The 14621-nt window shown below is 39.9% G+C and overlaps 1 protein-coding gene across 2 annotated transcripts in view; it reads right to left on the reverse strand.

The window, feature by feature from the left end:
- Nucleotides 1–14621, reverse strand: part of Lvrn (laeverin) — a 55179-nt gene that overhangs the window by 19366 nt on the left and 21192 nt on the right. For both annotated transcript variants that reach the window (XM_005069136.3, XM_040741840.1), the window contains exons 5-14: nt 12541–12695; nt 11652–11765; nt 9536–9679; nt 8621–8686; nt 8466–8531; nt 7593–7765; nt 5757–5833; nt 4813–4952; nt 2825–2880; nt 543–696 (exon numbers count right to left, since the gene is read on the reverse strand). In XM_005069136.3, coding sequence (XP_005069193.1) covers nt 543–696; nt 2825–2880; nt 4813–4952; nt 5757–5833; nt 7593–7765; nt 8466–8531; nt 8621–8686; nt 9536–9679; nt 11652–11765; nt 12541–12695 — 1145 coding nt within the window. The remainder of the gene's footprint in view (nt 1–542; nt 697–2824; nt 2881–4812; nt 4953–5756; nt 5834–7592; nt 7766–8465; nt 8532–8620; nt 8687–9535; nt 9680–11651; nt 11766–12540; nt 12696–14621) is intronic.

The following is a 14621-nucleotide window of genomic DNA, read 5'->3' on the forward strand; positions in this document are numbered from 1 at the left end:
AATTCCTTAAGACATGAGTATTAGAATCATGAACACAGGGTTGATAAAAACTATTGGTTTTCCTAAAAATCTCTTTGGAAAATTATTCCTAATATATACTGTTTTTCTATAAGAAGATATATAATTTCTGTCATTTCTGGGTTTTTCATTCTTCCCTTCTTTCTCTTTCATCCTCTCTCTGTCTCTGTCTCTGTCTCTGTCTCTGTCTGTCTCTCTGTCTCTCTGTCTCTCTGTCTCTCTGTCTCTCTGTCTCTCTCTCTCTCTCTCTCTCTCTCTCTCTCCCTCTTTCTGGATACACCCTCACTTCACTAAGAATAAAAACCCTGCCAAGCTTCTCCCTCACTCATCTCTAAGGCCAGGTCTATGGCTAATGGATTTTCTTCTAATAATAATCAGTTGTGAGTAAAAAGAAATAAACCACCAAACATCTGGAATGAATAGAACATTGCTTTTGGAAAGGCCTGCCCAACAAACGCTGGCCAGAACATAGAAAGAGGCAAAGAGGGTTGATTTAAAAGCCATAGAACAAAGCATGAAATTACCTTCAATAATGGGTATATAGCAAAGTTGTTCACATCAGAAATAGCATCCCTGTTTATCAAGTTTACCAAGACTTCAAACCACACTAGGATTTCATCTTCTTCAGCAAGGTACTTGGTTAAATCAAGTGCTGTCTCAATTTCAATATAATTGTTTCTGTTTGGTTTAAAAAAACACACACTCAAAAAACCTTGACCTGCTAAAAGATCTTCTCTCTTTCCATATCTGCTCCACTTTTCAACATCTAACTTCAACAAGATGTGTAAACAAAGTCAAGTGGAAGGGTGACAGAGGTTCCACCACATCTGCAACACAGAACTCAACAAATGCTGCCAGGCTTGTGTGTTCACTCGGTTCATTCACACATCCACATCAGAAGCTGTAGAAACCCCAGACCAATGGTTGGTTATGAAATAATAAGTATTTGTTATGTATTCTTACGACAATAGATGTTCTATTCAACAGCTATCAATCATGAGCATTCTCAGTGAAATGCTCTGCCAGCTGCTGGTGGGCAGAGAAGCCAGAATATGACACAGCAGTTGTCTGCAGCTACGAGCATAACTGAGGAGTTCAGCTGGTACCTAGGAAGTCAGGGAGGAGTCTCAGAAAGGGTGAGGACTACTGAGAATAAGGTTCCCAAGGCAAAAACATACACATGAAAGCACCCCAGGGTAAAGGGAAAGTCAGAGGCCTCAAGGAAGAAACACTGGAGGAGAGCACCAAAGGCCATGTGTAGTTGAGACAGTCAGAGAAGGCAGCACAGGACAATGGGGAAACAGCAGGGAGCACTGCGGTGGGCTGGCAGAGCTCATAGGCAGGGTGTTTCTGTGCCTAGTGAGAGGTAAAACTAATGTGTCTAGTGAGAGACAAAGATAATTGATCAGAACAAGAGGAGATCATTGAAAATTAGAATAAGGAGTTAAGATTTCTTCGGAAGGAAATCTAGCTTTTTTGGCAACTAAAATAATGTGATCAAATTGACGCCTAGATCTTCTACTGCTGCAATGCTGAAAGTCCTAATGGAACTCAAAGGAACTAAAGGCTGAAAGCTAAGGAAAGAGACGGGATGAAAGGTGCTGGAAATGGCTTGGAGCGTAAGTAGTAGAAGCAGTAAGGTGAGAATTCAGAAGAGTGGACAGACAACATGGTGAGCAGCTGAGCATGAGATGCGGAAAGGGGGACAATGGGATGCCCTGAGGTTTCAAGTTTTGACAGTGGGGAGAAGAGTGATACACGTCACACACACATATACACACACAGGAGAGAGAGAGAGAGAGAATTATAAACAACTTAAAGACCAAAATAGCATCCAGTGGTTAAAGTAATAGGTTGAAATGACTACAGAACAAACATGAGACAAGGCTGAAAAGAGGGAGAGATGTCCATTTAGAACATAATTAGCATCTTAGATTGTAACATCTTAGCATCTTTCTGAGACTTGCACTTAATGGAACAGCCACTTAAATTATAAGACCAAATGAGTCATCCCATGGAAAGAAGGAAGACCACATAAGCATAATTGTGCTTAAGGATGTTCACAGTGATAGGAAGAAGTAAAGTCAGAAGGTCAAATTTCCATGGAAAAGTATCAAGAAGCCAAAAGGGTGATTCTTGGGTGGTGTATCCAGTAGTATCTAAGCCACAGTGACTCTAGAGAGGTGTTTCAGCCAAGCACAGAACAACAGGTATCAGAGGAAAATATAAAGAAATGACAAATACTCAATACTTATGACAGACATAAAGGAGGACACTTTAGGTAATTTATTACATATATATATGTACATATATATACATTCTTTTATTGCCTGAAAATTTAAATACTAAACATATAATAATATTTCTGGCTAAACAGTGGCATGGCTTATACTAAACAAATCTAGTACAAACATGTAAAATTTATAGTTCTGCAGTATATCAAAATGTAACCCAGGTATTACTACCATTAGCTGCCAGCCATCACCTTTGAGTAATTTAAAAATCTCAGTTCTTAGTCTATTTATATCTGACAATTTATGCTATAAAATTCCACTGAGAACATAGAATCTGGCCCTAATCTTGTGTGTGTGTGTGTGTGTGTGTGTTGCTGTTTCATAGCAATCCTCCTGCATCAGTCTCTCAGGGGCTGTTACAGGTTTAAGCAACCATGCCCTGCTTTTGACCCTATTCTTAATCAGTTAAGGCCTCTGCACACTAAAGAACAAATGTCATAGTCACAAGACTACTGTTTTCATAAAGTTTTTAAGATATCCCCTTTGACAGTGAGAGGAGAAAGGACACTTACTTAGACAAGGCAAAAGCATCGCTCACCAGCTGCAGCCTGTGAATGACAGGGATGGCCTGCAGAAAAAAAAACGTAAACATGGTCAAGAAAAGAGGAAAATATTTTCAAAACAGCAACTTCAAGACCATCAGTGCCTAAACATCCCTTCCTAAGAAATTGTCTCCTAGACAGAGAGTAGTGGCTACAAAGACCAGCTCACAATTTACTTATTATGTATGTGGTTTTGATGACATCCTTCTGATATCAATCATAATGCTTAAACATGGCAGAAATTTTAGCCAAATATTCCCCTAAAACATACTATGTTAAAAAAAACAAAGCTCCAAAGTGATGTTTAAACACTTCTCCAAAAGAGAATGTATGTATTGAATGCTATTATAATGTCTCGTTTTCAGGAAAGCTTTGGCCTAGCAGATCATAAACAAATGTTACTTAGCACTATTTTGTAGTGCTGGGGGTTATTTTAAATGGTATCTGCACTCTCAGGATTTCAGTGATGTGACCCAGTGCCTCCATTTTCATGGAGAGGCAGAGGCCAGTTAGCAGCCTAAGTCTATAGCCTTCTCTCGTTGTGTCAACATTGACAGCCCACAAACTGCAGTCTCAGCTTAGGCCCTCTGAGGCTCCCAAAGCCCTCTGCCCTCCCTCCAACAGCTCCCAGCACATTCATATATTTGGTCCAAGGGAATCTATCTTCCCAATACTCCCAAGTGTTTGAGTACACCAATCCTAATTCTCTCTTTGCTAATAGTCTCATTTCATTGTGGTTAACTGCAACGTTTACATTTTCTAGATGAATTTGGGTAACACAAATTTTGTCTTATTTGCTCACCAATTGTGTTGCCAAAGTAGTCTGCTTAGGTGTTTCAATAAATCAGTCTACTACGGTGTCAGAGAATGATTTCCCTAAGGATGGAACCTCGTGCCTTTATGTCTTATAGTACCATTAGAAGCCACTAAGAATTTAATTAATCTGAAGGGCACTTTAAGAGAAAATACTATATGTAGCCTTCATAGCTTTAATTCAAATATCAATAACATTTTCTTAAGTTGCCAAGGATATTCTGAGTGCCTGACTTGTGCCTGTCCTCCATTTAACATAATGGACCATCTGACCTCATTTCCATGGAAACAGTTTAAGGTTAGCCTAAACCTTAAAGTAAGATTAGTCTATTGAAACCATTATATAGATGAGGAAATTGGAACACTAGTCAATTGCCAGCCCACAATCACACTTAAGGCAAGCAAAAAATGTGAGCTGATGTCCCCTGACCTGTAGCCCAAATGCTGGGCCAGTGTGCCATGGGCTGCCTCTACTATGAAGGCTGCTGTGTCTCCAACAGAGAAGCTTAGGACAGATTTTACTTCAGCTAAGTAGACTGTCCAAAGGTCCACATGAAGTCATGTGGACACCCAAGCCAGCATCTCTGTCTACACACGGAACTTGGCTTACATCAGTCAACTAAAGACTGACTGATATGACCTGGTCAACATTTTACCATGTATAGATTTCATCATGATTCACAGATTTTTAAAAAATAACTTAAAGTGATAGTGGACTATTGATATTTTACAAAGTAAATTTGCTCCTCTGATTGAGAAGACTAATTTTCAAGAATAAAATTAGTAATTTTCAGTGTATACTGTGTACCAATTGCAAGCTTAGAAATTTTAGGTATGTCTTTACCTACTTGGTCTCTAATACTCATGGACTCAAAACAATGATATTTTCATTGCAAAGTGAAAAATGGAGCTGAGCATCGAAGTAACTTCGGAAAACATATTCTGTCTCATTTCAAAAGGTAAACTTATTTTGGAAAGGCAAGAAGAATGTTCAAAATACACATTCAGACAAAATCAGTCCTTCCCAAGAATGAGAATAAAACTGTCTCTATCATGGGTGGTAGACAAGGTGCTCTCGGTCAGAAAGCCCATCCTCCAAATGACAATGGACGACACTTGATTAAAACACCAAAACCAGCGCATACCTTAGGATCTTTTTCAAGCTGTTGGCTTAATTTCTTCCAACCTAACTTGTCATAATTCACTCTGTAATATCCAGTCACATTGAGGTTTAGAATCACCCAGCCGTCATCAGAATCTGCAATTTGCATCTCAGGGAACACCACTATCAAAAAAAAAATTCAGTACTTCGTTTGTTTGTTTGACTTTTGAGACAGGATCTCTCTGTGTAGCTTTAGAGCCTATACTGGCACTCGATATGTAGACCAGGCTGACCTCGAACTCACAGAGATTCACCTGCCTCTGCCTCCCGAGTGCTGGGATTAAAGGCATGTACCACCACACAATAGAAGACTATACAGCAATGGAAATGAAGTGCCTTTTATAAAGTTTAAAACCCAAAATGATTTTATATAATGATATAAAATAGAATATACAATCTATTCAAAGCAAGGGAACAGTAAATACAAAATGTGACAGAAAACAGCATAAAAAGTTGGAAATTTTATCATCCGGCCTCAGTACATTTTTAATATAACATGTTCATACTTCTAGAAAATAAGCCAGTAAGATAAAAGTTAAGATAGCTCTTAAGTAGATACTGATCAGCCATATGACTAACATTCCTTCCTTCCTCCATCCCTCCCCCCCTTCCTTCCTTTGAAACAGGTTTTCTCTGTATAACCGCTCTGCCTATCCTGTAATTCTCTGTAGACCAGGCCTCAAGTTCACAGAGATCTACCTGCCTCTGCCTCCCAAGTTCTGGTATTAAAGGTGTGTCCTACCACTGCCCTGCTAACTAAATTTTCATGTATGATTACTTTTAATTTGAAGTATGTCTTTAAAGCTCTGTTCAATAATCAGGTTTCAAACACTCGACGTTTTTAACATGTTCGTCTCTGTTTTCGTAGACATGTATACATGAAGATGTACTTATATGCACATATAATGCACACATATGTTTACTTACTGCTGCTTTTGTCTAGCCACACTAAAGGTTGTGTGGTTCCATTTTTCATCCAAAAAATAGGCACAATCCATGTGTTACTTTTTGGAAGAAAAGAAAAGAATTAGTTATTTTCACACACAAGAATATACACACTCGGCCCAAATTAAAGAGATGTCAAAATACCAGACCTCTAAGTCCACGGTCAAACCCAGCAGGCACCCGGGGTTTTGCCCCTTGGGGTTACTTGCTGCTGCTTCTGTTAGCCAATGTTGCTTTGATTCATTATTATCCCTCCCTCTTGCTGTCTCTTATAGGTTTACCTCTTATAACACAAACAATTGCTGAGACTTCCTCTGTCTGCAATACTGAAGGGCTGATTTTACTAAATTATAGCCACCTGGCCTCACTCTGGGTTACTCAGATGCTTCAGGCAGACCCAAATCTGTCCATGCCTGGCAAGTGGAAGGGTAATTTCAAAAGGAAAAGCTTGCCAACATTTCAGAATGCCTCTCAGCCTCGAGCTTTCTCCCCATCTGAAGCAAGACCACAGGCATCAGCCACGACGTTTGCATTTACTGGACGTCTACTTTTTCCTCCCTCACTGGTGGCTGTGAACTGGGTGAGTCAGCTGACCACGAGGACTGCATTAGTCTTTAGGGAAGGTGCAGTGCAGGCAACTGTTTCCAGCCTTCTTCCTGTTCTCACATCTGGCATCTTAGTCCTTTAGCTGTGAGTCCGCATCTGTCTGCATACCTAAGACTGCCCGCTTCTCACAAGACTCGGGACACTAGAGTGCAGAGTCGATTCACCGTCGGTTTCTCTCCCCTTGGGTTTTGAAGAAAGAGTGGGACTATTTGATTTGTTATTGTCATTGGTGTGTGTGTGTGTGTGTGTGTGTGTGTGTGTGTGTGTGTGTGTAGAATGTGTGGAGGTGGACAACAACTTTTTAGAGTTTATTCTCTCTTTCTACCTTTAACATGGATTTCAGGAATCAAACTCATGTCATCAAGCCAAGCTTGGGGGCAAACCCACTGGACAACCTTGCCAGCCCCTTCTTGAAATGTTTCCTAGTATTTGAAAATCATTCTTTCATGCTGATATCCGCTACAATGAGATGTGATGATGAAAGCTACCTACTTAAAGCAGTTGCAAGTTAGCAATTAGGTGAAGAAACAGGAGGAAGGAAGACATAGGCGATGAGTAGCATGCTACCACTCACTACTGCATACTGCTGAGTCATCTCCCCATTCTCCTTATGTTGCAGACAATGCATATGGAGCTCAGAGAACTTGAGTAAGACCTACACACAGTCGGACGTTTGCGGAAGCCAGCATTTGAATCAGTTCTGAAGGCTATGATTTTGAAGTTGCAGATATGGCTTTAAATATACATGCATTTGTGTGCATTCCACAACATGCACACATGTGCACAGCACTCCCCTCAAGGATGTAGCTACCTCTCGATTCTATGTCTAGGGAAAAGACTGCAACAGAACCCTCTTTTTTTCTGAAAAGTTGTGCTACTAGTGACATCATCTTCTTGTTTATTACCCACAATCCCAAATGATTCATCTGTCTGATGGGCAATGAGGAACTCATAGAATTCTGATGGTCAGGTCACTCATGTGACTCTGAGTCCCATGTAAGTGCACACATTGCTCCCTAGTTACAGGCTTCTGGCCTTGATCAGTATTTAGGGTTCTGCCTCACCCTAATACACAGTGCCAGCCCTTCAGGGAGTGGCCCAGCAGAAGGGCGTGTGCCCAGCAAGCAATATACTTCCTCACTGCTGACTGGTTTCTGTTGCATTGTTGCTCAACCCCAAATCTAGTGATGATAGAGGAACAAAATAACCTACTTGCGGCTTACAAGAATTTGATTTTCAGCCTTTTCAAGATAAAACGGCTCTTGTCTCATGATCCCCGTAGACACATTTAAGGTGATGACTGGAAAGCCACCCTGATATGTCCAGCTATCCATTATGCTTTTCACTGTTGTTGGCAAATGGATTATATTCTGCTCATCTATGGCCTGATCAGAAAAAAAAAGCATCACAAAAAGACGTGGTTTATCAGCAAAATCTTTTGAAGCAGCAATCTCACCCAATGAAATGAAATAGCCATCCTATTGCTTCTTCATATGGTAATCCCCAATGGTTGATACTCAGAACTGTCTGTCTCTACATAGCTTTCCTCTAGAGTCTAAGAGGGGATTTTTTTTTTCCAGGACACTCATGGCAACAGAATCTGTGAATGCTGATGTGCTTATATAAAAGTGCTCCTACGGAAGCATGCCCTGCAAACATCTACAGGTGACTTGTAATACCTTCACAATGCAAATACTATGTGAACCTAATAGTTATTATATTGTATTGTTTGGGGAATAATGGCCCCAGATAAGTCCATATATATTCAGTACAAACAGAACTTTCTCCATTTCTCATCTTGGATTGCTTGAATATACAGATAGGGAACCACTGACAATACAAATGGCTCTTGGTTCACTTATCCATGTGTTCATTGAGCAAATATTTAGGGATCTAATAGATCACTCTCTAATTTGGGCACAGAAGTAGAGTGAAGACTAAAGAAGCACCTGAGACCTAAGGGGGGCATTATAAATGGGGAAAAGTCATGTTGCTGTGGCTCAGTCATTCAATCATGGCCTCCTGCTCTTGTAAGATATCAGACAAAACTACTCAGAAATAAAGTGTCTCAAGAAGGACAATCACCATTTGAAAATGTCTCCATAGGTCATCTTGCTCAGCATTTGAGTAGGAAAATGTCTCCAAATATGACTGCGGAGAGAGAGGAATTGGGGTTAAAGCAATAGGATGCCGAAGCAATTAACATTTGCTGTTACCTGGAGACACTCTTAGCAACTCACCTTAAGTGCATTGACAAACAAGTGCTGGTCCAGGAAACTGTGGAGCATCCGGGCCATACATGCGCCCTAAGACATGCAAAGCCACTCATCAGCTGAACAAAACTCAGTGTTTCAACACAGACACTTTCCACTTTTATAAACACTGTTCAAGCTATACTTCTTGATCCCAATTTGTTCTTGAATTCCCTGTTTAAATTATCCTCAGATATGTTAATAAAATAGCAATGAGTGAAGAGCAAACAAATGTCCTACATACAAAGAGCTGGGGTATACAAAAATATTTGAATTTTGATATTTGCATGTAAGAATAAGATTCTACAAAGCACAAGTTTGGAGCTGGGATGATGGCTCAGCCAGTAAAGTGCTCACTATGCAAGAAAGCAGGAGGACTTGAGCTCCATCCTTAGAATCCATGTACAAAAAAGCTAAGCATATGTGTTTGTTTGTAATCCTAGAACTGGGAAGAAAAACAGGAGATTCCTAGTTCTAGATGACTACCTGCTTAACCAATCAGCAAGCCCCAGGCCAATGAGAGAGTATGTCTCACAAAAACCAATGAGAGAGTATGTCTCACAAAAACAAGGTTGATGGTTCCAGAGGTACAACACACAAAGTTGTCCTCTGGCATCCGAACGTGCATGCGTGCAAGTCCCCCCCCCCCGCCACAGAAACCCAGAAAAGTTTACTTTCAATGCATTGAGGTATGTAAATCTGTTTATAATAGTACATGTCCCCAATATCTAATATGACCTCACTAAAATTATTTGCTAAGTGAAGGCTGACTAAGGCATTTTCTGACATCTATTAGGCAATAAGATTAAAGTTACTTTAACCATGTAGCATTTTATTGTCCTTGGACTCCATTCTACACAACTCTCTGCATTAGAAGAGAAGAAAGCCCGAATATGTTTTTACCTTGTTGTACGTATATATGTCAAAAAGTTCATTTATTTCCCTTGTTTCTGTGAAACTTTCCACCTCAGTGGACACAGCTCTAGACTCCAGGGCATGATCTTCTCTGAGGACTCCATGTAAAAAGTTAAAAAAGAAGATTTCATTCTATAAAGGAAAAGATTGAGTCACGTTAACTTCAGAGGGTTACAGAAATATAAAATCCAAAATCCCTAAGATAGCTTCCAAAACCCACATTGAAATGGTGAAAGAATAATTGAAAAGTGTCTGAATTACAAAATGACCCAAATACCAGAATTCCTTGGGCAACAAAACGACAGGCCATCCTCCTTCCTGCTTTCTTGCTTTTGTTTTGATTTTTAATAAGTTAATTGTAGAAGTGTGATTCCTAAGAGTCATGTATTTCTCTTAAAATAGGTTCCCTGCACCGTCTCTATGTAGCTCCAATCCACTACATTGTGTTGTCGATTGACTCAATGAATCTTTAAAACTGATTGGTATTTTTCCATGCATTTTCACAAAGCAAAAATCACACTAGACTTATAAATTGACAATGATGCTGACATAGTAACTGGAAAGACATCCACAGACTAGATCCAAGTGTTTGCAGTTCATGTGTTCTGAGACAGCATTTTATTACACTGTACTGGGAGCCACAGGACTGTCCAAGACACTGACTTTCCCTTGGGCACATGGCAAGAACAATTTCTTTCTGATGTGAAGCTAGAAAGAAAACTAATTTACAGCCAAAGAGGAATTTGGGCTGAATAAAAAAAGAACAGAGATTAGGAGAGATGTTGTATGGATATGCTGTCTGCACCCTGGTGGGTGGGTTAGCCCCTGATAGCCCTGTAAAGCCTAAAACCCCTACCAATGGAACTTGAGCTGACTTCTCATGCCACATGACACACCAGTATCAGGTAAATGTTAAAATTCTTCTCTACTTCCATCAGTTAATGTTCTGGTCAACTCCATTGTTTTCCTATCTTAAGTTTTGATTAGCAATAACATCTACTAGGCTTGTATGAGTTACTTGATTTGTTATTGTGACAAGATATACTATACTACCAAAAGCAAATTTCATGAACAGTCAGGAAGCAGAGAGCAACGGATGTCAGTGCTCAGTTCACTTTCTCTTTTTAATTCAATTAGGCCCCTCATGCATGGTATTGCACATAGTTAAAGTGGACCTTTCCACCATAATTAACCCACTCTAGATAATCTAATCTAGATTAAAAATAATACCAGATAATAACCTAATCTAGGTCATAGGTACATCCAAAGGCTAATCTTATATATGCTTATATATACTCTTATCTATGCTTACCCAGAAGACTGCCTCTTGGGTAAGTATAGACCTTGTCAATTTGACAGTAAGTATTAGTTACCTCTAGGCTATTGGCAAAATATGCTCTTCTGGAAATGAGAAGTCTATAGCATAGAATAATGGGTAAACAACTTTGTTGTTTGAGATGGTGCTTTGCTGTATAAAACAAGTTATTTTTTAAATTTTAAATCCTCCTGCCTCAGCTTCCTAAATAGCAAATGGTGTTACTCACTAAGCCACCCTTCTATACCAGCATTAGAAATCTCCATATGGGGTTGACCAGATGGCTTAGTGGGGAAGGACACTTGCCTCCAATTCTAATAGAGTTCGAGGCCTCACACCCATGTGCTGGAAGGAGAAAATGGACTCCCACTAGTTGTCTTCTGACCTCCACGGGTATGCTATGGCCTATGAACTTGAAACACACAAGCTTATTTATTTATATAAGTAAATAAATATAAATTTGGGGGTATGAGACAGCCTTTCCTTATATAGAGCTGTTATCCTGGAGCTTGCTCCGTAGATCAGCCTGGCCTCCAAATCACAGAGATCCACCACTACCACACAGCTGAATATGAAAAAATTTAAGCCAAAAGAAGTTTCAGTATAAATATCACTTAAACAAAAATAATAAGTAAAAATCTTGCAAGAAAAATAACATAAAAATCATCATGACTCACCTTTGATAGTTTTAGTAATTAGTAGTTATTGGATTTGTCTGTGTTTTATAGATTTTCCAACAATGAATATGCATTATTTTTATACTTGGGGGTAAATGCTCAAGTTACTTACCCTTGGGAGGTTGGGATAGAAGTAGTTAATTATTCCAAGTTCAAAATAAGATGCAAAGCCCTCGTTGAGCCATATATTATTCCACCAACTCATGGTCACCAGGTTCCCGAACCACTTTTGGAGATGTGAGAGAGAAAAAGATATTTCTAAAATTTAAGCTGTCTTTACTGCAAATACACACTAAGGAGGTAAGATGACAAAAGGATGTACATGTCATTTGCCACCAATAACAAAACTTGAAAGCAGAATTCCCAAGCATAACTTGCTGTTTTCACATGAGAAGATATCAGTTGTGCACTTCTCAGAAAGGATTGTGTCATTTCTGGACACTGGAAGCAGTCCTTGCTTTAAAACTGATATGTAAGCACAAGGCTGGCTAGCTGAACATAGACCATTGGCTTTGCCCACGAGTTGTGTTTAGTTCAATGAAGCTGAAGTCCTAGGCTCTCACTTACCCCCTGCTATTCTTGCACCTCATAGCCTAGTTAGGACTTCTCTGTACGTAGATACTGTGTTTTAGACTGTGATTTGATCCACATATGAATCACTCAACCGTGTGTATACTCTGTGATGTAATGCAGCTGCGTCGTTTTCTATCCAAGCTGAACAGGGCAGGAGAAAGCATAGATGGAAAGAAAAGTACCTCCCAAATCAACAAATCTGTATCTTGGTATCTAACCAAATTCTTATGGCAGTTGTTAGCTGCTTGTATCACCTGGGTTGCAATAAGAAATGACACTTTGGACAATCCTTGTTCTATGCACATTTCAAGCATTCCCGTGCTGCCCCAGCTGTGATGTGTGGCTGGTATTTCTTGGTTTTCCTGCTTGGAGGGAAACAACTAGAAAATGCCGCGCTGTGAAATAAGGGAGAATATTTCACCAGGTACCTGGTGCCCAACCTCGTGGGAGACGATGGACAAGACCATGGCCCTTTTCTCCGTTGTCTCATCATCTGGATCCAGCAACAAGGATGCTTCATCAAATATCAGCAGCCCCCAGTTTTCCATTGCACGGTTGTCAAAAGCAGGCAGGGCAAGTATATCTAAGTGGATTTAAGTAAGGAAAAAAGTAAATCATCTTTTCTAATAAAATGTTGTTTTAGCTATAAGTGATGTTCAAATAAAGTCATAAGGTTACTGAAAAATAAAGATTAGATGAAATTTGTAACATGAGTAAAGAGAAGGGTATTTTAAAAAAACAGAAAATAAGTTATGACAACTGTATGAAAATCATACAAAGATCAAATACTTCTAATGAGAGACTCATAGCTCAAATCTAGAAAAATCTCAAAACTCAACAATAAGAAGACAAGATGGGCTAAATCCTGGTCCTTCCCTCGCCCGGTGAGTCAGCCTGTCTCAAAGCATGCATCAGACTTAGTGACACTGCCCATCCCTCTAAACCCCTCCTCCCCAACACTCATCCCAACCCCAAATCCATACTCTTCCCTTGCACAAAACTCTGCTGTCCTGCCCAACTCAGTTATTTTTGTTGACCCTAGATTTCCTCTGCTAACCAATCTTGTTTGCTTTCCCAGGAAACCCTGTACTCGATGCAATCAGCACTCAGAGTCTGGCCCTGACAGCTATAAGAAATCAATTCTTATAGAGACTTACTACTTTTAAAATTTCCTGAAATTATGTCTTTTTACATGCATGTGAGTCTGTGCAATTGCATGCACACATGTGTGCATGCATGCGTGTGTGTGCAAGTGTACATGTATAGTGGCACACATATATGGCACACAGAGTGATCACAAGACAACCCACGGGAGTCAGTGCTCTCCTCCACTCTGTGGATCCTGGAGTCTGAACTTCAGCTGTCCAGCTTGGCAGCAGGTGCCCTTACTCACCAAGCCACCTTGCTAGGCCCCTTCTAATGACTGTTTTTTGAACATTTTAAAATTTCAAATGAATACAGTTTAATTAAGCAAAATCATTGGGTTTTTAGAAAACAAACGATCATCACTAATTACCACATGATTCTGCATTATTTTATGCAAACATTTAACTAATTATTTCAAAATAACAATAGAAGCAACCATGGATCTAACATTTAACCCTTTATAACTGGCTGGGATTAGCCAACTTTTTCTGTAAAAGGCCGGATGATAAAATTTCCAACTTTTTATGCTGTTTTCTGTCACATTTTGTATTTACTGTTCCCTTGCTTTGAATAGATTGTATATTCTATTTTATTTCATTATATAAAATCATTTTGGGTTTTAAACTTTATAAAAGGCGCTTTATTTCCATTGCTGTATAATCTTCTATTGTATGTGGGTGCCTCACCATTCACCAATCCTCCTACGAAAGACCTTTGTGTGTGTGTGTGTGTGTGTGTGTGTGTGTGTGTGTGTGTGTGTGTGTGTCCGAGTTAACAAAAAGGAAGGGTTAATTATCCACTTAATTAAAAGACATTCCATGATGTGCAAATTGCATGTGGTGTGAAGAGACTGGAGGACCAAGGAGAGTGCAGAGACTTTACACGGGCCCCAGTCTTAGTAGGAAACTGCCCAACTCTTGGGATAGGTTGGCACATCACTGTAAAAACACAGCTGCGGTTCAGACCGCATCCTCATGGTTATGGAAAGCTGCAGAGAGATTTCACAGAGGACTTTAACATGATCAGCTACTTCTCTGCAAAGACTCTGGCTTCACATAAAAGGACAGGTTGGAGGGTAACACTACCTAAAGACTGTTCCACTAGAGACGATGGTCATGTACACTCCTGGCGAGTAGGAGTAGGAAGGCAGTAAGTGGCTTGGGGGTCAGGGAAAAAAATAAAGTGTCTGGTGAGTGGACAGGATGACATGCAAGAACAAGGGTTACCCTGGAATCTCACTTAATGCGCATATCTTTATTTCGTTTTGTTTTGCTGGCAAGGACTAGATACCTTTAGCTCCTCCAGCATGGAAGAGCGAGGAAGCCTGCTTACTAGCTCAGATGCCTGCTGCCGACAGCTCGTT

Source organism: Mesocricetus auratus, unplaced genomic scaffold, assembly GCF_017639785.1.
Source record: "Mesocricetus auratus isolate SY011 unplaced genomic scaffold, BCM_Maur_2.0 Super-Scaffold_6730, whole genome shotgun sequence".
In the NCBI taxonomy this organism is placed as follows: Eukaryota; Metazoa; Chordata; class Mammalia; order Rodentia; family Cricetidae; genus Mesocricetus; species Mesocricetus auratus.